The 22424-nt window shown below is 45.9% G+C and overlaps 1 protein-coding gene across 2 annotated transcripts in view; it reads left to right on the forward strand.

Annotated features, from left to right (window-relative positions):
- Positions 1-22424, forward strand: part of LOC123768912 (dynein axonemal heavy chain 7) — a 339155-nt gene that overhangs the window by 206662 nt on the left and 110069 nt on the right. For both annotated transcript variants that reach the window (XM_069309142.1, XM_069309143.1), the window contains 3 exons: positions 6927-7105; positions 13250-13413; positions 15851-16041. In XM_069309142.1, the coding sequence (XP_069165243.1) occupies positions 6927-7105; positions 13250-13413; positions 15851-16041 (534 nt within the window). The remainder of the gene's footprint in view (positions 1-6926; positions 7106-13249; positions 13414-15850; positions 16042-22424) is intronic.

A 22424-nucleotide genomic window follows, 5' to 3' on the forward strand; every position in this document is an offset into this window, starting at 1 on the left:
GTCCACGGAATGGACAGTTGATAATGACTCCTTCAGTTGGCTCTGCTGGATGTATGGTCTACCGGAAGTGAACCTATTCGCGTCGGCATGGTCTCAGCGTCTTCCGATATATGTGGCGCCCTTCCACAAATGTGGAGCGTTCACGGTGGACGCCTTTCTGCAGGACTGGTCGAGGTGGTGTTACCTGTACCTCTTTCCCCTTGTCCATCTGTTGCTTTGGGGTCTGACTCAGTTGGAGTCTTTCCAAGGAAGAGGTGTCCTGGTGGCCCCTTGGTGGCCAGCCCAGTCTTGGTTTCAGGCGCAGCTTACTCGGTGTCCGAACCTGGGGCGTTTTCTGCGACTCCGCCTCTTTCAGCGAATTGGACCGGTCCATAACACGGCTGTTTCAGTCTGCTCCTTCGCTCTTCACGTCTGGTCTTTCTGGTGTGGGTTTATCACCACTTGTGATAAACCCATCAACAAAGTGTGGCTTTGTTGATGGTGTCCCACCTGAGAGCTTTGTCTCTGAGACAGTATGAAGTTTCCTGACATTCTTTCTGCCATTTTCTCTCTCTTCGTGGGTTGTCTTGTCCTTTCTTTCTTGACTTTTCAAGACCGTCATTTGATGCTGAGTACTGTACTTGTATGCGTTTGGGGTGGATGTTATTTCCATCCCTTTCTATAAGCTTTCTTGTGCTTTGTTTCACCTCCGGCCTGCTCATGCACTGCATGAGCAGTCGTGGTCCTTTGACAGGATGCTCTCTTATCTCTCTTCTCAGTTCGTGGTGGCCCCCTCAGTTTAAGATTATTTTTCTATGCTCTCTTTCTGTTGGCATTGGCCTCTGAGGGTCAGCTTGGTGAGCTTCATGCTCTACAGGGGTTCTGTAGTCAGGAGTTTCTGCTCTTTCAGTCCTGGTAGTCGGTTTTTCGATGCAGCCTTCTCCTTTTTTTCTGATGGAGAATGAAATAGCTGCTTTCCGGAGGGGTACTTGAGTCATTGATGCTTCGTTGGTCAGGCCGGGGGTGCATCATGTCTTGTGTTCAGTTGTAGCTCGTCGCCGTTACCTGCATGCCTCGGCTTCTGTGAGCCCGAATTCACTTTGGGTTGATCCGGTTTCCCTCATTCCCTGTTCCAGAGCTCGAGACTCCCAAGTCATCCACAGGGTTATTAGGTTTAGCCAGCCTGCAGTCTAGCCTCGTGCCCATGACGTTTGGAAGTTTGCTGCTTTGGCTGCCGTCTTTTGCAACATAACTTGGGCTGATATTCGATTTTGGAGGTCGAACAGGGTCCTGGTCACCCATTATTTGGTTAACATTCCTGGTCATGGGCATTTGTGTGTGGCTTTGAGTCACAAGTTGCAGCCAGTTGTTTGACTTAAGAGTTGACGAGCGTGTGGCAGCCGCCTCCCAGGTAAGTCCCTCTTTTACTTGTCTTTAGTTATGTAGCTCCAGGGAGGTAACAGGGCTTTCCTCAAAAAACCAGCATTGAATGTAATGAAACGCTATTTTCTGAGCGAGCCTCAGAGACTCCCTGGAACCCTCCCTCCCTCTGGTTGGCTGTTTTCACATTTTTTCCTGGGAGGAGCCCTGTCAGCTCCCCGGAGCTATCCAGGCTGATATTTACTAATGTCAGACTTTGGCATCAGTCATGTGTATGGAGTTCTTTGGGCCTACCGGGGACCACGAGCCACAACCTGGCCCCCTCAAGAGATGTGTGAGGAGCAATGGCCTATAGAAACCCTCCGTGTGATTGGAAGCAGTCTTTGTCTACCATCGACCGGGTCAGGCATCCAGAAAGATAGGTGCCCCAAAACAAACCCCTGTTCTGGTGAAAATTGCTACAAAAAGCCGAACTAGTGGACAAAAATCCCAAAACAGAAACTAGCAAACGAATATGACGTCACACGTCGCAGTGCCGCTGTTCGCGCAGCTCCCCCATCCCCTGTAGGGGAAAGGGGAAGCCCCAGATCCCTGCGCCGGACATCCACACCCCAGCTCTGAGGCTGATGCACTAGGCAGAGATCGTGTGGTCTGGCTCCAGTCTTGTTTCAGCTCTGTGCCTTGTGTGTGGTGGCTGTCTTCTCGGTGGTGCGCGAGCCAGGAGTATTTCTTCAGTACTCAGGCCACATGCGCCTGGGGTTTCCTTCCCTAAGTGCCCAGTAAGTACTGCCCTTGGGGCTTGGGGCCACCTTCCACAAGTTCCTTGGGTTCTGCCTCTGCTTGGCCGTTGGCTGCTCAGTTTTCGGCCGCCGTTTGTGTGCTAGGGTGTTCTGGCTCCCTTAGTTCGCCATAGGGTAGGAGGCAGTTAGCACTGGTAAGGGGCACAAGACACTGCACAGCATGTTTTCACCATTCATAGCGTACAGCTCTATTTCGCCTAGGTACGCTGTCCTATTGTTTTTTTTCTTTTTTGTTGCCTAGTGGGGGTCTGCCTTGTTTATTGCCCCCTGTGCACTGAGTGCTCCTACTTTTTGGGTGGTACCCCCCCCTGCAAGTTTTCCCATAAGTGTACACGTCCCGGGGGTTTGGCTATTAGAAAGTTGTTTGGTAGACTTGGGCGCTGGATAGCGGTACCCTGCCTGGGCTTCCCTGAGCATGATTTCCATCACAGGACCTTGGGAAAATCCCCACAGGGGCGCGCGGGTCTGATGGATGTGACCCCTGAGTCCCCCACTCGCTTTGTGCGAGTTCGAGAGTTGCTCTGTCCCTTTGTCTCAGGGCGACTCTCACTGTTTTTTGCCTCCATCACGCTGCCTGTTAGGTCAGTGACACTTACGACCCTGAGTCCTGCGAGTTTTGTTGCTTGCTGGTGACTCAGTTTACCCAGTCTAATGATGACATTCTTTGGGTACAGGCAGCGCAAGCATTGCATGTTAGGTTTTGGTTGTTGCAACACGCTAAGTCAGTTGCTGTGCCAGATGCCCCGAGGCTGCCCCGTTTTGCTTATGGGGACCCGGACTTGGGGGTGTTGGTCGCTTCGGCCTTGGATCTGTCCACGCCCCCTCACTTTTTCCCTGCTGTGGTTCGATCTGGCCCCCCCTTACCCTACTTCTGGCTGCAAAACGTCTGAGGGTATTGGAGTTGGGGCAGAGTTTAGATGGCTTGAGACTCGGGCAGTCTCAGGGGATGCCCCTTCTGGTGTGGTGATGGAGGCATTCGAGTCGTTTCTCCCTGCCAAAGCGTCTGGGCCTGACCAATGGGCCCCCTTCCGTCCACCTTTTATGGCTGCACCGGCCTTTTCTTCTGAGGCTGGGGTTTTTGGAGATGACTAATTGGCCCCCGGGACCTGATGTGAAGGTTCTCGGGGCGGGGCAGGGGCTGAATTGAGGGCCTTTTGTCCCATTGGACCCTGCGTGGTTTTTTTTTTACCCTTTGAGCAGGCCTTACTGATACAAGGAGGAGTTAACTTTTCCCCCTCTGCGTACGAATTGGATTTGGTGTTTGCCCTTCCCCAGGTTCAGTTCCGTGTCCCTCTGGGTGCTTTGGTCCCGTCTTTCTGGAGGTTTTCGGCTTCCCGCATCCAGCCTCATGTGGTGCGGGAGGCCTTTGCGGCCTACCTCCTGCGCGACCCGGATTACGCCTCTATTATGGATCCGTCTTTATTCAGGTTTGGGTCTTTGCTTCCCTACTGGATCTGATATGAGGTCCCGGAGTTGTCCTGGCTAGCAGACTGTCTTGCGTTTGCTTTGGAGGCATGGCATACTTTCTGTGGTTCCTGCATGCTTGAGTGGTGTGAGGCGTTGACAGTTGTCTAGGTTTTCTTGGGGGGTGACCTGGAGCACCTCAATGAGTGCTTGTTTGCCCCTGCCCTTCCTCGGGATTTTGGCATTGTGCAGCTCCATTTGCAGGTTCCTTCCCTTTCGGCTGCGCAAGTTGCTGAGGACTTGCGCACTCGTGACCTCTTGGCTCTGGCTTTGCGCTTCTTTTCCCTCTTGGAGGTGTCATCGGACTGGCTTGAGGAGAATGTGGAGGCGCTTGGGGCTGTTCCTTGGTACGGTTCCTTTGGCTCGCCGACTCACTCGTCGTCTGCCTTGTTGAAGCTGTTTGCGTTGATCCTGCAGGATGCGGTGTCCCTGTTTTATGCCTCCCGGCTCGACCTGAGGTTCATTCTGAACTTGTCCTGACTGAACCCCTGGGTTCATTGCCCCTCTTTTCAGATGACTACGCTGTCCCAGATCCGGCTTATGTTGGAGCCGGGCACTTGGATGGTGCCACTGGACCTCCAGAACATGTATTGGCACATCCAGATTCATCCGAGGTTCAGGGACTGGCTCGGTTTTGTTGTGGGGCATCAGAGTTACCGCTTTCGTTGTTTCCCATTCAGGTTCAATCTGGCATCTCGCGTTTTCACATGCCTGACCGGGTGGGGGTGGCCAGTCTGCGTCTTTTAGGTGTTCGGGTGCTGGCCTACCTCGACGACTGGCTGGCATGGGCTCTCAGCCAGTCTGCCTGTCTGCTCGCCAGGAATTTGGTTCTTTCCCAGCTCGCTGGATTCGGGTTCTTGGTGAACTGGAGGAAGTCCCATCTAGTTTCTTCCCAGGTTCGGACTTAGCTGGGTCTTGTTTGGGAATCGGTTTGGGACCGATTCCTCGTCTCTCCCTCTGGAATCTCTGCTTCACCTACAGTCCTGCCTTTGCCGTTCTCTGGAGGGCTCCTGGGTCACCCGGTGGTTGCTCGAGGGTCTGTGTGGGAGCCTGAACTGTGCAATATTGGTCTACCCGCCAAGTCGGATTTGGCTTCGTCAGGTGTTCTGGTTCCTTCGGGGACGTCCCTTCCGCCTCTCTCGTGATCGCTGAGTTCGATCTCTGGGGGCTTTGCGTCAGTTGCTGCATCTCCGGCTTCCTCTTTGGGTTTTTCGGGGTTCAGTGCCTTTGTGCCTACCCGAGCCCACACTCAATGTGTTCACGGACGTGTCGTCTCTTGGCTTGGGAATGGTGACTAGTGTTCACTACGCCGGCCAGAGGCGGTAGGGTCTGTCCTTCCTTCAAGCCCACAGCACGGTGCAGGAGTTTGCGGCAGTGTGGTTTTCTCTTCACAGGGTTCGGGTCGTCTGCAGATCGACAATCTGGCTCCATTTGAACTGCTTCCCGATGGTTCATTGTATCAACCGAGGGGGTTCGATGCGGTCCTTGGCTCTTTGGCGCTGGTCACTTCAGGTGACTCCTTCGCCGAGTTCTTGGGGTTTGGCTCTCCTGGCAGTTCACGTTCGGGGGGTGTCCAAAGTCTTGGCAAATGGCCTGTCTCATTTTGTTCCCCTGTCCACAGAATGGACAGTCGACACCGACTCGTTCCATTGGCTCTGCCAGACATTCGGGTGCCTAGAGGTGGACCTCTTCGCGTCGGCATGGTCAATGCATCTCCCGGTATATGTGGCGCCCTTCCCTGACTGCGAGGCCGTCAGGATCGAGGTCTTCAGGCAGGACAGGTCGAAGTGGCCTGTACCTCATTTCCCCAGTTCCGCTTTTGCTCCAGGTCCTGGCCCAGCCTTGGTTGGAGACAGAAAATGGACAGAAAGAACAGAAAATGCCATGATCTCAGCTGCCCATACTGTCATGTGAAAGGCACAGCACCTCCCCAGGAAACTGCCCGTAACGGTTGTCTAACTCCCAGATACCTATTTACTGCTAGGTAACAGGGGTAGCAGGGTGAAAGAAACCCTGCCCATTTTGTTTCTCGCCTGCGCCAGGAATCAAACCCTGGTCCACAGGATTACAAGTCCAGCGTGGTGTCCACTCGGCCACCTAGTGTGTTAGCTGTTGTACTTATGAAGTATTGTGTGGACTGACATCCCCGGATTCGTCCAAGAGAAGCTCCTTGACGACAGTAGTCGCCATCTGCTGAGAAGTGCTGCTAGTGTGTTGTTAGAAACTTCTGCCAAGGTGTTAGAGACCCCTTTAAGTGATTATTTGTGACCCCTGTCAGCGTGCTGCTGAAGCCCTCTGCCAGTGTGTTTCTGGAGAACAGATGTTGGGTATTGGGACATCGTGACAATATGGTGTGTAGACTGGCCCATGTTGAAGAAGGTGAACTCGCTGGTGATTACCATTGAGCGTGGACGATATATACTTGAAGGTAGTGGACTCGCTAGGATTTGAAGAACACTGCAGATATTTTGAACAATATATTATATATATTAATATATTTCACCCAGTGTCCTGGGTGAAAGCGACACTGTGTACATAAGTGTAGTTGTACTTCGATAGATAATATATTGGTGAAGGTGTAATTGCGTCTTGTTTACCCCCCTTTATTCCTTGCACTGTTACTTGCTACCACCACTTCTTGAGAACTTACCATTGACTTTGGGTGGGATCATAGAAGAAGAGGCTCTAAGGTACATTACACAGAAAGAACCCAGTTACTGGCTCAAGGAAACAGTAACAGCTTTTCTTCTCTAACTCTTTAGTAATTACCCAGCATTTCCAATCATCCAAGTTGCCGTTAGTGAGAGTTTACTGAACTGTAAAATTCACAAAAGTAGTGTGTATTTGAGTGCAATACTCTACATACGTTTAGGTTATATATAGAGCATACTGTACTGGAATATAATGTAGACACATCAGTCATTATGGGACTCTGTACTGTAAATTCTGGGGTGTTAGTCCCCAAATTGAATACAATCTTCAATGGCTTTTGTTTTGGTCAGTAAGGATTAGAAAGTTTCATTATTTGCTTGGAAAATGTACTGAATTTAAACAATCTTTGACAATCACTTGCAATAGCTAATAGCTTTATTCCAGTCTCAAATTATTAGGGTGAAAATTATGGCCAATACCAGGACATTTAACATTTTTAGAGAGTGAAACTTAGTTATCTGGCCTGAATTATTGGTAAATGTGAGTCATGTTGTTTTTCTACAAACACACTTTTACCAAAAAGAATGAAATTCATTCTTTAGGTTTCATTATAGTATTAAAATTTACTTTTCTTCTCTACTTTTGATTCAGGTGACAGAGTCATGTTTGGAACGTGCATGCTGGGGTTTGATGGGCAGCATAGACACACCTGCAGAAGAAAGACGTTATGAGGAACTTACAGATGCAGCACAACTCCATCAAACCATTGCTGCCTTCATCAACGAATATAACATGGAGAATAGAGCACCATTAAATCTTGTTACTTTCAAGTGAGTTAGAGACTAGTCTTCTAGGGGTATTAAAAGTATTGGTAAAGAGGTAGAAGACTGACAGTCTAAATTAGAAAAACATTCTACATGTTTGGAAAAAAGTCTGTAACAATAGCAACAAACACTGCTGCTACCATTGTAATACAACTGAAATGTCACCATTGTAATGATCATCGACTTTCAAGTACAGCTGTTAATGTACAACTATGGTAACACTCACTGTAATGGTTGCTTTAACTTGTAACCCCTTAGGCTGTACTAGTTGCATTGATTTAACCCCAAAGAACTTTGAGAGTGCCCTCACAGCAGAAAATGCTTAAACCAGTTATCAGGGGGGAGATGGGGACAAATGACCAAGATGTTAAAAATATCTTTACAATTCTCACAGCCCCGATGGTAGAATGAGGTTACTCATAAACAAATAATGCTGCCACCATTCCTAGAACTTTGATAATTAGACTAATTGACTCGGGAGGAGATCAGTCGACTAATACCAAGTGCTAGGGAGCTTTGATCTTTTAATACTCACTAGGTTAATGGAATTCCTTTTACAGTTAATGTCATGAATTACAAGGAGAATATATTTACTCATAAAAATGCCTATCAAATCACAGGTAATGCCCAAAACAATTTAAGATATAAGACTCAGAATTAATTAAGGAAAATATATAAAATACACAAGAGATTAATAAACAGTAACTTTAATTAACAAAGCAGAAATATATTAATCCTTAGGCTAGTGACATCCTGTACTTAGAGGCATGAATAATGGACTTCAAATTGTACAGGGAACTAAAAACAAACAAATACTGTACCCTCATCACTGCTTTCTCAGCCGGTGTTCTGGCCCCGTGGTAGACCACCCCACCCCTTCTACAGCACTCACAAGATCACACTAACACACTTATATCACATATCCTTCAAGGAAGTATAGGTTCCACCTCTCTCCTGGGCCTACATCCAATCAGCTGAAACCAGGCCTAAGGTCCTGGCACTCATCCAATGACAAGATTTAAATCTAATAGGTGGGGCTTTCACAGGAAACTGAAATAAACTGACTTCTGGCTGAACCCAAGAGAGGAGACATGACAAGGCCTCTCTTGTAATTTGACAAGGCAATAAACCTGCCTTTGCGACCAACCAAAGGAGGGGGACAGGGGCCTGTAGGGAAGGGCAGGAGAAGAGGAAGGGGTAAGGAAGCAGAGAGAAGGCAGGTAGGAGGAAGGAATAATAAAGAAGGGAGAGAGAAGAGACGAGAGGACAATGTGATGTCCTCTGTTTTCTATTTTCCTACCATGTTTTGCCATTACACGCCAATCAAATTACAGTAAACTAAAAATTAACAATTCTCGAGTTGAGATCAGAGTAGATGGGAAAATGCCTTGCTATTCACATTGACAACAAGTTAAATTTCTGTTACTATGTATAGAATTAAAAAAAGTTAAAACAATAGGTTTTCTGTATAATATCAGATACTGCTACTAACCTTGCTCTACTTTTGTAACACTTACTGCTCACTCATTTATCCACCTCTTCCCTATGGTATATGTACCTGGGGATCTACAACCTAAAATTACTTTCAACCCCTAATTACCCATCATAAATAAGCAATTTATGATGAGTAACAATAACAAACTCCAGTCCCAGATAGAATTCTGCTCCCTTACTGAAATCTTGGAATATGTTAAATACAAAGTCACTGCACTCACTCCCAAGTGTACTCTTTACAAAACTCTGAACTCAATGCTAATCTTGACCTTGAATATTTCCTAGAGGGATGTAACAGAACCCATGGGCACCATGTGAAAACGAATATCTATTTGGTGTTCCAAGAGTGCAACTTAACCAAAGCATAAATGCCCTGCAAATGAAGGGTCCTAAGTTGTGGAATGACCTCCCAAATAAGATTAAAAGCTCTACTACTCTCAACCAGTTTTAAAAGAGAAGCTAAGACATACCTAATTACCATTATGCAATCAATTTTAGTCATTTCTTCATCTTAAATGTCAACCTGTGTTTTGCTGTTATTGTGACCATTACTACTATATATTTGTAATATTGCTAGAAACTGCAATTTCTGGAGAAGTCCCATGGTGGCTCCTTGTAGCTATCTCACTAAAAGTTGGACAACAGGTAGGAGCAGGAGTCAGAAAAGCTAACCAAACCATTGAAATAATCAAGTGTACCTTTAACTTTAAAGAAAGAAAGGTAGTGATTCAACTATATAAATCTGGTGTGCCTCCATTTGGATTACTGTATCCAGGCATGGAGACCTCATTTTCTGAATGACAGCTGGAGAAGGTGCAACACCAGGCAACAGAAGTCATTCCAGAGCTATGTCAACTCATGCATCAGGAATGGTTGAGGGCCACAGGGCTAACAACACTGCAAACCCAGCATGACAGGGTGGATCTCACCGAAACTTTTAAAGTTAGAGGATGTTGATCTGGATATTTCTTTTCAGAAGAGGTCAGATGTAACACAAACAAGGAGAAACAATTTCAAGCTCAACAAATCTCAATGTAGGACTGCGAACAGGAGATGCTTTTTCACCCACAGAGTTATTAACCCATGGCACCACCTTCCCGCCAAAGCCGTAACTGCCAAAACTATGTTGAGTTTAAAATAGTGGCACTTCGACTTACGACTGCCGCTACTTATGACTTTTTCGAGTTACGGCGTAAATATTGTCAGAAAATGCAACTCGACTTACGACCTTTGCCTCGACTAGCGACTTTGTTGATATGCATATGGGTTGACCGATCGCATGGTTCCTGGTGGCACGGCCAACCCTGCCTCAGTTTACCAGAGCCGTCCACATAGTGACGATTGTGCTTGTAAAGAATTTCATCCCCACCTGCAGTCCCCACCTTCAGCTGTTTCTGCGGGGTTGGGGGGGGCCGGGTTACTTGGCGGTTGCATGAGCAGTCTGTGCAAAAGTCTGAACTTCGCTGTGCTGGTTTACCCACTGGAGCGGGTTTGGCTTCAGCACCTGTTCTGGTTCATTCGGGGACATCCCTTCCACCTATCATGTGAATGCTGGGTTCAGCTTTCAAGGGCCTTGCGTAGGTTGCTGCGTTGCCGGCTTCCTCTTCGGGGCTCAGTGCCTTGGTGCCTACTTGAGCCCTCTCTCGATTTGTTCATGGATGCTTCGTTTCTCGGCTGGCGTTTTGTGACCAGTGCTCACCAGGCTGGCCAGGGGCGGTTGGGTCCATCCTTCTGTCAGGCTCACAGCACAGTGCGAGAGTTCGCGGTGAGTTTGCTGTCACTTTGGAAGGTTTGGGCTGTTCGGGCTTCAACGTTACAGCTCCATTCGAACTGTTCTCCGGTGGTTTATTGCCTGAACCGCAGAAGTTCCCTTCAGTCCTTTCCTCTTTGGGGCTGGTCGCTTCCAGTGGCTCGTCTGTTGGTTTCTCGGGGTTTGGCTATCCAGGGCCAGGTTCTGACTCGTGGTCCTAAAGACCTAGTAGACCTAAAGAACGCCATACACATGACTGATGCCAAAGTCTGACATTAGCAATATAAGCCTGGATAGCTCCGGGTCTCGCCGAAAAATGACGCTTCATTACATTCAACGTTGGATTTTTATGCTTAGCATCTGAACTGAGGTTGGGTAGCTGATGCAGTGGGTCCGGGGCTCCCCCCCCTCCCCCCTTTCGGGGATGGGAAGGGCTGCGCAGACGACCGACGCGACAGAAGGTGTGACGTTTGCTCGTTTCCTTGGGATTGTTGGGAGTTCTACCTCTATTCGGTTTTCGGTTGCAATTTTCTTACGATATGAGGTCTGTTTTGTTATGCCTACCTTTCTGGGTGCCTAACCCCGGATGATGGCAGATAAAGAAAACCCCCAACCACAGAGGGGAGGGGTTCCAGTGCCATTGCTCCCTGTGCCTCTCTGAGGGGGCAAGGTTCTGGCTCATAGTCCCCAGTAGGCTGCACTCCATTGACTAATGCCTCGGTCTAATGTATCGCATATTAGCCTGAAAGCTCCAGGGGGGAGGGCCTTTGGGGCTCACCCAGAAAATGGTGTTTCATCACATTCAATGCTGGGTATTTTGGGGGGGGGGGGGGAGGATTGGTGACGAGGGTAGCCAACAGCTCTTGTGGGTTCTGCGACCTGGTAGTGGTGAGCTAAAACTAGAGGGATGTTGGGTATGACCCTCTGCTTGGTTAATCATTTGCAGAGTAGTTTGCTACATTCTTGTAAAGCCACTAACATGCATAGCGTTTCAGGCAGGTCCTTAACCCTTTAACTGCGCAACGCGCCTGCAGGCCCATGTTTGGGGTGCGCTACGCGCCTCCGGGTATTTATATTTTTCATGTAACATTCAAAACTCCATCGGCTACATGGGGTTCACATCAGCTTCCTCAGGGCTCTTGTAAACAGACGCCATCTTTAAAAAAATTGTGGTCCACGTTCCCGGGTGTGAAAGCCTCAGTAGTGAGTGCAACCAAGGCCGGTGCATGCACCATGAGCTCACAACGCTGCTGTTCAGCTTGTGACCACAGCATCGCCAAATAATGTCAAAATATATATATAACTTGTATTATTTAGCCATGATAGTATTACAGAAGAGCCTGAGTGTGATAATAACTGTGTACAATGTTCAAATATTAGTGATTCAATGCTGTTCACAATGTTCACAGCACTAACTACAGCACCACAGCATTATTTCGTCCATCTAGGAATCTTCAAACGACTTCTTAGGTTCCTTTACAAAATAAACTTGTGGTCATTTATGCATTTACAGGATTTAGTGACCAGTATTGTGAGAACAGCAGGATTGTGGTGATAATAAGCACTGTGGGTAGTATTGTGGGAGGAGTAATTGTGGTGAGGGAGCGAGGGAGAGAATCGAGGTACAGTAGCCTCACTGTGTGGCAGCCACTCTTGTTTTGCTCATCATATGAGCTTAATTGTTCGCTATGGTGAACACATTTGTACATGGGTATATACACTGTGTGTGTATAGTGTAGTAACAGCAACAGGAGTATGTTTGTTGGGAGGAGCTATTTTGGTGAGGGAGGTGACGTAATCATAGTGTCATCTGCTGGCTGCTGTGTGATTTCTCATGCAGTGTATGGTGGCCACTGTAAAGTTTAGACACAATAGTGGCTTACTTGCATAGTTCTTGTGTATAAAACTTGTAGATAGGTATACATAACATGTGTAAATAGTGTAATACAAACAATAACAGTATGGTGGGAGGAGCCATGTTGGCGAGTAAGATGTTGGAGGAGTGAGGGAGAGACTGGATGTTGGAGGAGTAAGGGAGTGGCAGCTGACGCTCGCGGAGTTTTGAGTGTGTTCATGGTGAATGTATATAGTGTGTGATAGTGTATAAATAGACTGTATATATACATAAATTAGCATAATACAATGGAAATATGTGCTGGATATGTGTACACATGTCATGCACGTAACACAGTGTCTTCGGAGAGTACGGATGTTCTTCTGCCATAATATAGTTTGTGTGTTCATTATACATAGGATTGACACATAAAAGCATATAAAATGTATTTGGAACTGTGCGCAGAAAATGAACAAAAATATATTCGCAGCAACTCGCGCATCCTACCCCGAGCGCCCTACCGGCCCCGGGGGCGTATGCCACGGGCGACCAGGGAATGATAACGTCACACACGGACTTACGGACCCTATTGCAGCTAAAGTACTACAATTTCGACCTTCTGTTACTATACCCTTACTCAGGGAAAGGTTTTTGACAATTTAAAAACAAAAAAGAATTTTTTCCAGAGATTTTATTTCCTGTGCACTGGAGGGTGTCATATATAGAGGTTGTGCAGTTAAGGGGTTAATCCAACAGGTAATTTTATGTAGGTAATTTCTAGCAAAATTTAAAATGTGTGGAGTAGGTATGGAGATATATCGGTGGAAATCTGGTGGGCAGATTTGATGTTATTTTCAAAGATTCATTTTATGGATGTCCAAATTTTGGAGGTTGTAGTGTGGATATTTAGATGAGTGTGGAGTTAAATGTAATAATTGAAGCATTTAGAATATTGAATGTTTATTTTCCTTTTGTAATTTTTCTACATTATTCACGTTTGCTAAAGTAAAAAATAGGCATTTACATAGATTTTCAATCATTGTGAGGAATTTATACATTTTATTATCTTCAGGTATGTAGTGAACCACATAACACGAATATGTCGTGTTTTGGGGCGTGCTGGAGGCCACCTTATGTTGGTGGGCATGGGTGGATCTGGGCGCCGCTCACTTGCCCGCCTGGCAACACACATCTGTGGACACAAACTTGCTTATCCACAAATTACTGCCCAAGATGGTGAGTATCATGCTGCTCTACCGATTTGTTTGTAGTACTACATGGATCTTTTTTCTTTGTAACAGTGTTCCTGGATTTATTATTTTTTGTTAAATTTTTCATATATACCTTGATTCAGGGTACCATTTGGGACTAACCCCAGTTTGTTGCGGTGATGGATTCATTGCAGCAGGTGATGCCTTCAGGAGGCATTTATGTAATGCATATTTTTATTAATATAAATCAAGAATATTTCATTGTTATATACAGTACTACATGTACTTACATTACTAGCAGTACTACTAATTATTAGGATAATAAAAAGTTAAAAAAAATACTTGTATCATGAATGATTTATTGTATTAGACTGAAACTTTATAGTCTAGACCAGCCATCAGGCAGGTGGGCACTTCCTCTCTCCCATATGTTATGGAATATGGAATAGGAAAACATAGACCTCACACAACCTATAAATTATGTGAGAAATCTTTTAAAGAATTCTGACAAAAAAAGGGATCTAAGGGTGGTTCTAGATAGAAAACTGTCACCTGAGGACCACATTAAGAACATTGTGCAGGGAGCCTATGCTACACTTTCTAACTTCAGAATTGCTTTTAAATACATGGATGGCGAAATACTAAAAAAATTGTTCACGACTTTTGTTAGACCAAAGCTGGAATATGCAGCGGTTGTATGGTGCCCATATCTTAAGAAGCACATAAACAAACTGGAAAAGGTGCAAAGACATGCCACCAAGTGGCTCCCAGAACTGAAGGACAAGAGCTACGAGGAGAGGTTAGAGGCATTAAATATGCAAAAACTAGAAGACAGAAGAAACAGAGGCGATATGATCACTACTTACGAAATAGTAACAGGAATTGATATAATTGATAGGGAAGAATTCCTGAGACCTGGAACTTCAAGAACAAGAGGTCATAGATTTAAACTAACAAAACAAAGATGCCGGAGAAATATAAGAAAATTCACTTTTGTAAACAGAGTGGTAGACGGTTAAAACAAGTTAGGCAAGAAGGTGGTGGAGGCCAAAACCATCAGTAATTTCAAAGCGTTATATGACAGAGTGCTGGGAAGACGGGACACCACAAGCGTAGCTCTTATCCTGTAACTACACTTAGGTAATGACACACACACATACATATACAAGAGTTCTTACATTCTTGTACAGCTACTAGCCTCTCCTCTTAACACTTGTTTTTCAGTTCATTTTGAACTGAAATGACAGAAATGCTACAAGTCATTTTGTTGCAGGCCTTTACACCTTTTCCAGTTTATTGATGTGATTCTTGAGATAAAGGCACCATATAACTGCTGCATATTCCAATTTTAGTCTCGCAGAAGTCATGAACAGTTTCTTCAGTATTTCACCATCCACGTAGTTAAAAGCGAGCCTGAAGTTGGAAAGCTACACATACGCTCTGCGCACAATGTTCTTTGTGTTCCTCTGGTGACACTTTACTATTCAAAACCACCCCTAGATCTTGTTCTTTATTAGAGTTTTTAATTTCTTCCCACTAATTAATGGGGCACCTCACTGATGTCCTTCATATCCATGTTTATCTAATAGGCTGCATTCAGTGTCAGTTTTCCCGAAGAGTGCCCCTAGTTGGATACACACCTTCAGGCTCTGGTAATTTACCCCTTTCCCTCTATTAGGTTCAACTTGGTGGATCAGGAAACCTCCCATCAGCTTTACAGTACTAAATTTACAGTACAGTAATAACCAAAAACCAACTGAGAAAACATTGAGAGAGTACTGTATAAGCACTTTAGGTATTGTTAAGCAGGATCCTGAGATGCCCGGAACATGCTAACAAGTCAGAACAGTCCCTGGTGGTGCAGTGGTAGCACACACGCCCTGAACTTCACAAGAAATTTGACTTGGGTTCATGTCCTGGCCAGGAAGGCTTGACTAGGCACCACTCCTTAACTGTTCACCTCTGTTCACAGCGATTCGGTACCAGTTTGTTAAACAATTTAAGAGTCATATTCCAGGGAAACTAGTGGGTAAGGCTTACCACTGAGCTATGGAATGGGATAGCTATCGCCCTGCAAACAGTCACAGTAAGTACAGTAAGCAGTCGTCCGTTCCTGTAGCCACCTGTGTAAAAAAGAGAGAAAAAGAGAGAGAGAGAGATATATAGAGGGAGGGAGGCAGGGAGGGGAGGAAGGGGGAAGGGGAGGAAGGGGGAAGGGGAGGGAAGGAGGGTAGGGGGGAGAGAGAGAGGAAGGGGAAGGGTGGGATGGAAGGGAGGGAGGGAGGGAGGGAGGAAATGTAAGTGTTATGGGAGTGACTGAGCAGCCTAGATCTATAAACTGAACTTTTGAAGTTGGGAAAATTGACCTCTATAACAGACGTTTTAATTTAAGTACAGTATTTCCATTACACATACTGTAGTTTGATTAATAATACTGCATAATAATTATATTTTGTTGACAGGTTATGCAGAGCTTCAGAAAGTGTTGAAGAAGGCCCTGATCAGAGCTGGTGTTGATGAAAAGGCCACAGTTGTGGTAGTGGGGGATTCAGTGCTTCACCATCCAACAGTCCTACACATGCTGAATACATTAATTCTTACGGGGGATGTGCCCAACTTGCTTCCTCCAGAGGATTACAGCTATTTAATGGAGGTTAGCCTCTAGACAAAATTTACCCTTGGGTGTCATACAGTACATTTACAAGTTTTATAATCTGCATGATTTTTCATTGTTTTGTGAGCTAAGTGTTGCTTATGCCTTAGGGTAATTGCACCAGGCCTCCGAGACTCACTTTACCCTTTGAGGGGAATTTTCTAAGAGGGAGGATTGATTGCTGGGGAAGCACCGGTGTTTGTTTTGTAATTTAGGAAGGATAAACATGCAACATCACCATGAAAATGTACATGATAGTGAATGACTGTCTGGCAAATGGACAGACAAATCCAAAAGAAGTTACAGAAACAAAGAAGAAATAATGTAGTGGCACTTGGTGACCAGTGGGACAGGGTAAGGCAGGTACTTGACCTGAGATAAGATTTGGTAAGCAAGTGAGGTAGCCACCCACTCAACCAGCCAAACTTTTTGTGTGGAGAAACTCATTTAAAGTGTAGTGCCCTAATATCCACCAGACAAGGATTAGGTAAACACAAGTCTCTGATCATAACCTGTCCTTCAAATTACGTCTGAATTTGGTCGTTTGCCCGTATGGCTGAAAATGGATGTAATTTGAAATGGAAAATAATTGAAAATAAAATCTGGATATTTTTATCCAAAACAGCAAGTTAAGGGTCCTCTGGTAGGTTAGGAGGGCAGGAAGTTCTCCTAAGGTTTCAAAACGTCATGAAAACCGTTAATTGAAAGTTTCCTCTCCTAACTTAACCGAGTAAGCCGGAGGACTCTAATAGAAAACGGGACAATGCATCACTTTTGTAAGCCGATTTCATTTCAAATTATGTCCATTTCTGGGGGAAGCCCCTACGGCTCCCCGGAGCTATCCCAGGCTGTGGATAGGGTTCTAGTTCTATCGCTATTGTTCTTGATAGCGATAGTTGATGTGGGTAGAGTTTTAGGCCTACCTGGGACCACGAGCCAGAACCTGGCCCCCCCCCCCCCTCAGAGAGGCACGAGGAACAATGGCCTATACAAATGCACATGTGATTTTGGAGCATTCTGTATCTGCCATTGACCGGGACATGCACCCAGAAAGGTAAGTGCCCCAAAACAAACCCCCTATTCTGGTTAAAACAACGAAAATAGACAAACGAGTGGACAGACCTCCCCATATGAAAACGAGCATGACATCACACGAGCCGCGCCGCATGTCTGCGTAGTTCCCCCGTCCCAGGGAGGTGGAAGGAGGAGCCCCAGACCCCCATGTCGGCTATCCACACCCCTGTTCTTGAGCTAATGTGGTCTGGCAAGGTCGTGTGGCTCCAGCTCCGGACTCTTGTGTTGTGCTGTCCTCTGTTTCAGTACTGCTCTTACAGTGGTGTGCAAGCTGGGAGTAATATTTACAGGTACTTGGGCTGCATGTGCTTAGGGTCACCTTCCCTGAGTGCCCTGTAAGTACTGCCCTTGGGGCTTGGGGTTCTCTTCCACAAGTCGCCTTGGGACGACCTCTGTTGGTCTTTTGCTGCTTAGCGATTGACTGCCCAGAGTGTTTGGGGGGGGGGGGTTCCACTCTTGTTTGCCTTGGGGTAAGTGGTAGTTTTTGCACTGGTAGGGGCACGGGGTACTGCGGAGCTAGTTTTCACTCATAACAGTGGCCGGCTCTGTTCCTCTGGGTAAGCTGTCCTCTTGTGAGGTTTTTCTTTTATTTTTTTTTTTATTTTTTGCCTGGGGGGGGGGGGTCTGCCTTGGTGTTCCTTCACCCTGTCATACTAAGATTTGCGTTTGTTTGGTGGTACCCCCTGCTTCGCCCTCGTGAGTGGACACGTCCCGGGGGTTCAGCATTAGCAGTGTTGGTTGGTAGCTTGGGGTGCCGGTTAGCAGTACCCTGCCTGGGATTACCCTCAGCAGACCCAGTCTGGGAGCCCCTTGGAAACCCCGCAGGGGCATTCGGGTCCAGTGGATGCGACTACTGAGTCCCCTCTCGCTTTGTGCGAGTTTCAGGGTTGCTCTGTCCCCTTGTCTCAGGGTGTCGTGCTGCCTGTTGGCCTGCGAGCTTTATTGTTTGTTTGTGACTCAATTCTCCTAATCATCCGATGACATTATCTGGGTGTAGGCAACTCGCACGTTGCAGTATAGGTTTAGGTTGTTATAACGTGCTAGGTTGGTTGCTTCTCTGGATGCCTCGAGGCTGCCCCGTTTTGCTTATAGGGACCCGGACTTGGCGATGTTGGTCGCGTCAGCTTTGGTTCGATCTGTGTCCCCTCGTTCCTTCCCTGCTGTGGTTCATTCGGTCCCCCCTCCCCTTCTTCCAGCTTCTAAGCGTCTGAGGGCTTCGGGGTTGGGGCAAGGCTTAGAGGTTTCTGAGACTTGGGCGGTTTCGGGGGTTGCCCCTTCCAGGGTGGCGACAGCGGCATTCGAATCTGTTCCTCCAGCCGTAGCTCTAGGGTCTGATCAGTGGGCCCACTCTCTTCCTTTTATTTTGGCTACCCCGGCATTTTCTTGTGAGGCCAGGGCTTTGGAGGCGACTCGCCCCCGGGGCCTGATGTGGAGATTCCCGGGGGTTGGGGAGGAGCTGGCTTGAGGCCTTGGGCCACATTGGACCCCGCCTGGGTTTTCAGGCCCTCCGAGTGGGGCTTACTGTTACAAGGAGTGGGGTTTTCCTTTCCCCTCTGCGTACGAATTAGATTTGGGTTCGGCTCCTTCCCAGGTTCAATTCCGTATTCCTGCATGTCCTTCGGTTCTGTCCTTCCGGAGGTTTTCAGAAGGTTCCGGCGGCCATTGTGGCTTACTTCCTGCGCGACCCGGAGTATGCCTCTATAATGGATCCATCTTCCTTCAAGTTTGGATCTTCGTCTCCATCCTGGGTTCGTTATGAGGTTCCGGGTTCGTACTGGCTTGCAGACTGCCCTTTGTTCTTGCTGGATGTTTGGGACGCCTTTTGTCGTACCCGCACACTTGAGTGGCGTGAGTCGTTGACTGTGGTCCAGGTTTACCTGAGGGGGGGGGGGGTCGACCTTGAGTACCTTAACCACTGAACTGCGCCAACCGAGTATTCACAGTCGGTGGGAAACTGCGCCAACCGAGAAAACTCTTCTTGATTTTTTCGTACCCATTCTAAATGTGTGCGCGGTTGGTTGTGTACGAAATAGACTCTTAGGACTTCCAGTAAAAGGCAGCCATCTTGGAAAAAATTCCCAGAATGCCCTAGGGCTGCTGGCTGGGTTAGTACTGAGTGAGCAACCATGGGTGGCGCACGCAGCTCTGGCTCCCAAACATTTGTCTGACGCAATGTTGGAAGATTGCGCTCTGTCGATGAAATTCAAACCTTATTGTTTGAAGAACATATGGGTCATAATATTGGTGAAGCTAGGCACAATAAGGACCTAACACAAAGGTCGGATGCAAGTGATACAGCACCTATGAGGACGATACAGTGAGCTTATCCAGTTGTAGCTCTGAGTGCCACCCTTGCCCACCTATGCTATCTCCAATTTATATAGATGATACATAGATGAATCGTTTTCTGCGTTCAGTAATTAATCATCTGATGCAAGCAGCATAGATGAACAGTGTTAGTGGTTTCCATGGTTGTGTTTTCCATAGATATTTTCAAGAAGAGCTGAATCTCTTCTTGACTGACGGACACTCTTTGAGGCTAGCTGAATCTCTTCCAGACTGACGCACACTCATCGAGGCCGGCTGAATCTCTTCCTGCGTGGGACCTTACAAAGCGATCTTTTCATGACTACCTTACAAATTGATCCATTCCTATAATCTTTTCAAGACTACCTTATGCTTTAAAAGCTTGGCTACATACCACCTACAGGTACTAAAGCCAAGGGCGTACGTGAGTGCGTTATTTGCAAGCACACAGAAGGAAGAAACAGGAAGTGAAAACCTATCTGTACTTGGTGCAACGAGAGCGAAGTTGCGCTGTGTACCATGGGCTACATTGTTGATTATTACTCACTTCCAAAGTACTGAGTAATTACCTAAGTGTAATTACCTAAGTGTAGTTACAGGATGAGAGCTACGCTCGTGGTGTCCCGTCTTCCCAGCACTCTTTGTCATATAACGCTTTGAAACTACTGACGGTCTTGGCCTCCACCACCTTCTCACTTAACTTGTTCCAACCGTCTACCACTCTATTTGCGAAGGTGAATTTTCTTATATTTCTTCGGCATCCGTGTTTAGCTAGTTTAAATCTATGACCTCTTGTTCTTGAAATTCCAGGTCTCAGGAAGTCTTCCCTGTCGATTTTATCAATTCCTGTTACTATTTTGTATGTAGTGATCATATCACCTCTTTTTCTTCTGTCTTCTAGTTTTGGCATATTTAATGCTTCTAACCTCTCCTCGTAGCTCTTGCCCTTCAGTTCTGGGAGCCACTTAGTAGCATGTCTTTGCACCTTTTCCAGTTTGTTGATGTGCTTCTTAAGATATGGGCACCACACAACAGCTGCATATTCTAGCTTTGGCCTAACAAAAGTCATGAACAATTTCTTTAGTATATCGCCATCCATGTATTTAAATGCAATTCTGAAGTTAGAAAGCATAGCATAGGCTCCTTGCACAATATTCTTTATGTGGTCCTCAGGTGATAGTTTTCTATCTAGAACCACTCCTAGATCTCTTTCTTTATCAGAATTCTTTAAAGATTTCTCACATAATATATAGGTTGTGTGGGGTCTATGTTCTCCTATTCCACATTCCATAACATGACATTTATTAACATTAAATTCCATTTGCCAAGTGGTGCTCCATATACTTATTTTGTCCAGGTCTTCTTGAAGGGCATGACAGTCATCTAAATTTCTTATCCTTCCTATTATCTTAGCATCATCAGCAAACATGTTCATATAATTCTGTATACCAACTGGTAGATCATTTATGTACACAATAAACATCACTGGTGCAAGAACTGAACCCTGTGGTACTCCACTTGTGACATTTCTCCATTCTGATACATTGCCTCTGATTACTGCCCTCATTTTTCTATCAGTCAGAAAATTTTTCATCCATGATAGAAGCTTACCTGTCACCCCTCCAATATTTTCCAGTTTCCAGAACAACCTCTTATGTGGAACTCTGTCGAAAGCCTTTTTTAGGTCCAGATAGATGCAGTCAACCCAACCATCTCTTTTCCTGTAATATCTCTGTGGCTCGATCATAGAAACTGAGTAAATTCGATACACAGGATCTTCCAGATCGAAAACCATACTGTCTGTCTGATATTATATCATTTCTCTCTAGGTGTTCTACCCATTTAGTTTTGATTAGTTTTTCCAATACTTTCACTATTACACTTGTCAATGATACAGGTCTATAATTGAGGGGGTCTTCCCTGCTGCCACTTTTGTAGATTGGAACTATGTTAGCCTGTTTCCACCCGTCTGCTACGATTCCTGTACACAGGGATGCCTGAAAGATCAGGTGAAGTGGAATGCTGAGCTCAGATGCACATTCTCTCAGAACCCATGGTGAAACGCCATCTGGGCCAGCTGCTTTGTTCTTACCGAGCTCCTTGAGCATTTTTTCCACTTCGTCTCTAGACACCTCTATGTGTTCTATGTTGTTCTCTGGAATTCTTATTGTATCAGGTTCCCTAAAGATTTCATTTTGTACAAACACACTTTGGAACTTTTCGTTTAGTGTTTCACACATTTCCTTTTCATCTTCCGTGAATCTATTTCCCATTTTCAACCTCTGAATATTATCCTTTACCTGCAATTTGTTGTTTATGAATTTATAGAATAGACCTGGTTCTGTTTTACATTTGTCCGCAATCCCTTTTTCAAAATTTCTTTCTGCCTCTCTCCTCACTGCCGTGTAGTTGTTTCTCGCATCTTTGTATCGCTGGTATGTTTGGGGGTTCGGCCTCTTCCTGTATTGATTCCATTTTTGTGTCTTTCGGTCTCTAGCCCTCTCGCAATTTCTATTGAACCAATCCTGTTTCCTAGTTCTGCATCTCTGTTTTGGTATAAATTTTTTTGTGCCTTTATCATATATTTCACAAAACTTGCCATACATCTCATTCACTTCCTTGCCTAGCATCAAGTCTGTCCAATTATACTCACTAAAAAAATTTCTAAGGTCACCATAATGTCCTCTCCTGAAGTCTGGTTTTTCAACTGCTTCAACCTCCTTATTTTCTTCCAGCTTATAACGCATTGCATACTTTATTCCCAAAAAGACATGGTCACTTTTACCCAAGGGAGGAAGGTACTGAATGTCAAATATCTCTTCCTCCTTCCTGGTAAATATCAAATCTAGCATGGAGGGAACGTCCCCTTCCCTCATCCTCGTAGCTTGTTTAACATGTTGATACAAGAATGTTTCCAGGATGAGGTCTACAAATTTACAGGTCCAAAAATCTTCTGTTTTAGCTTCATATGCTTCCCAGTCTATGGATTTCAAGTTGAAGTC

This window comes from Procambarus clarkii, chromosome 64 (assembly GCF_040958095.1).
Source record: "Procambarus clarkii isolate CNS0578487 chromosome 64, FALCON_Pclarkii_2.0, whole genome shotgun sequence".
Lineage (NCBI taxonomy): Eukaryota > Metazoa > Arthropoda > Malacostraca > Decapoda > Cambaridae > Procambarus > Procambarus clarkii.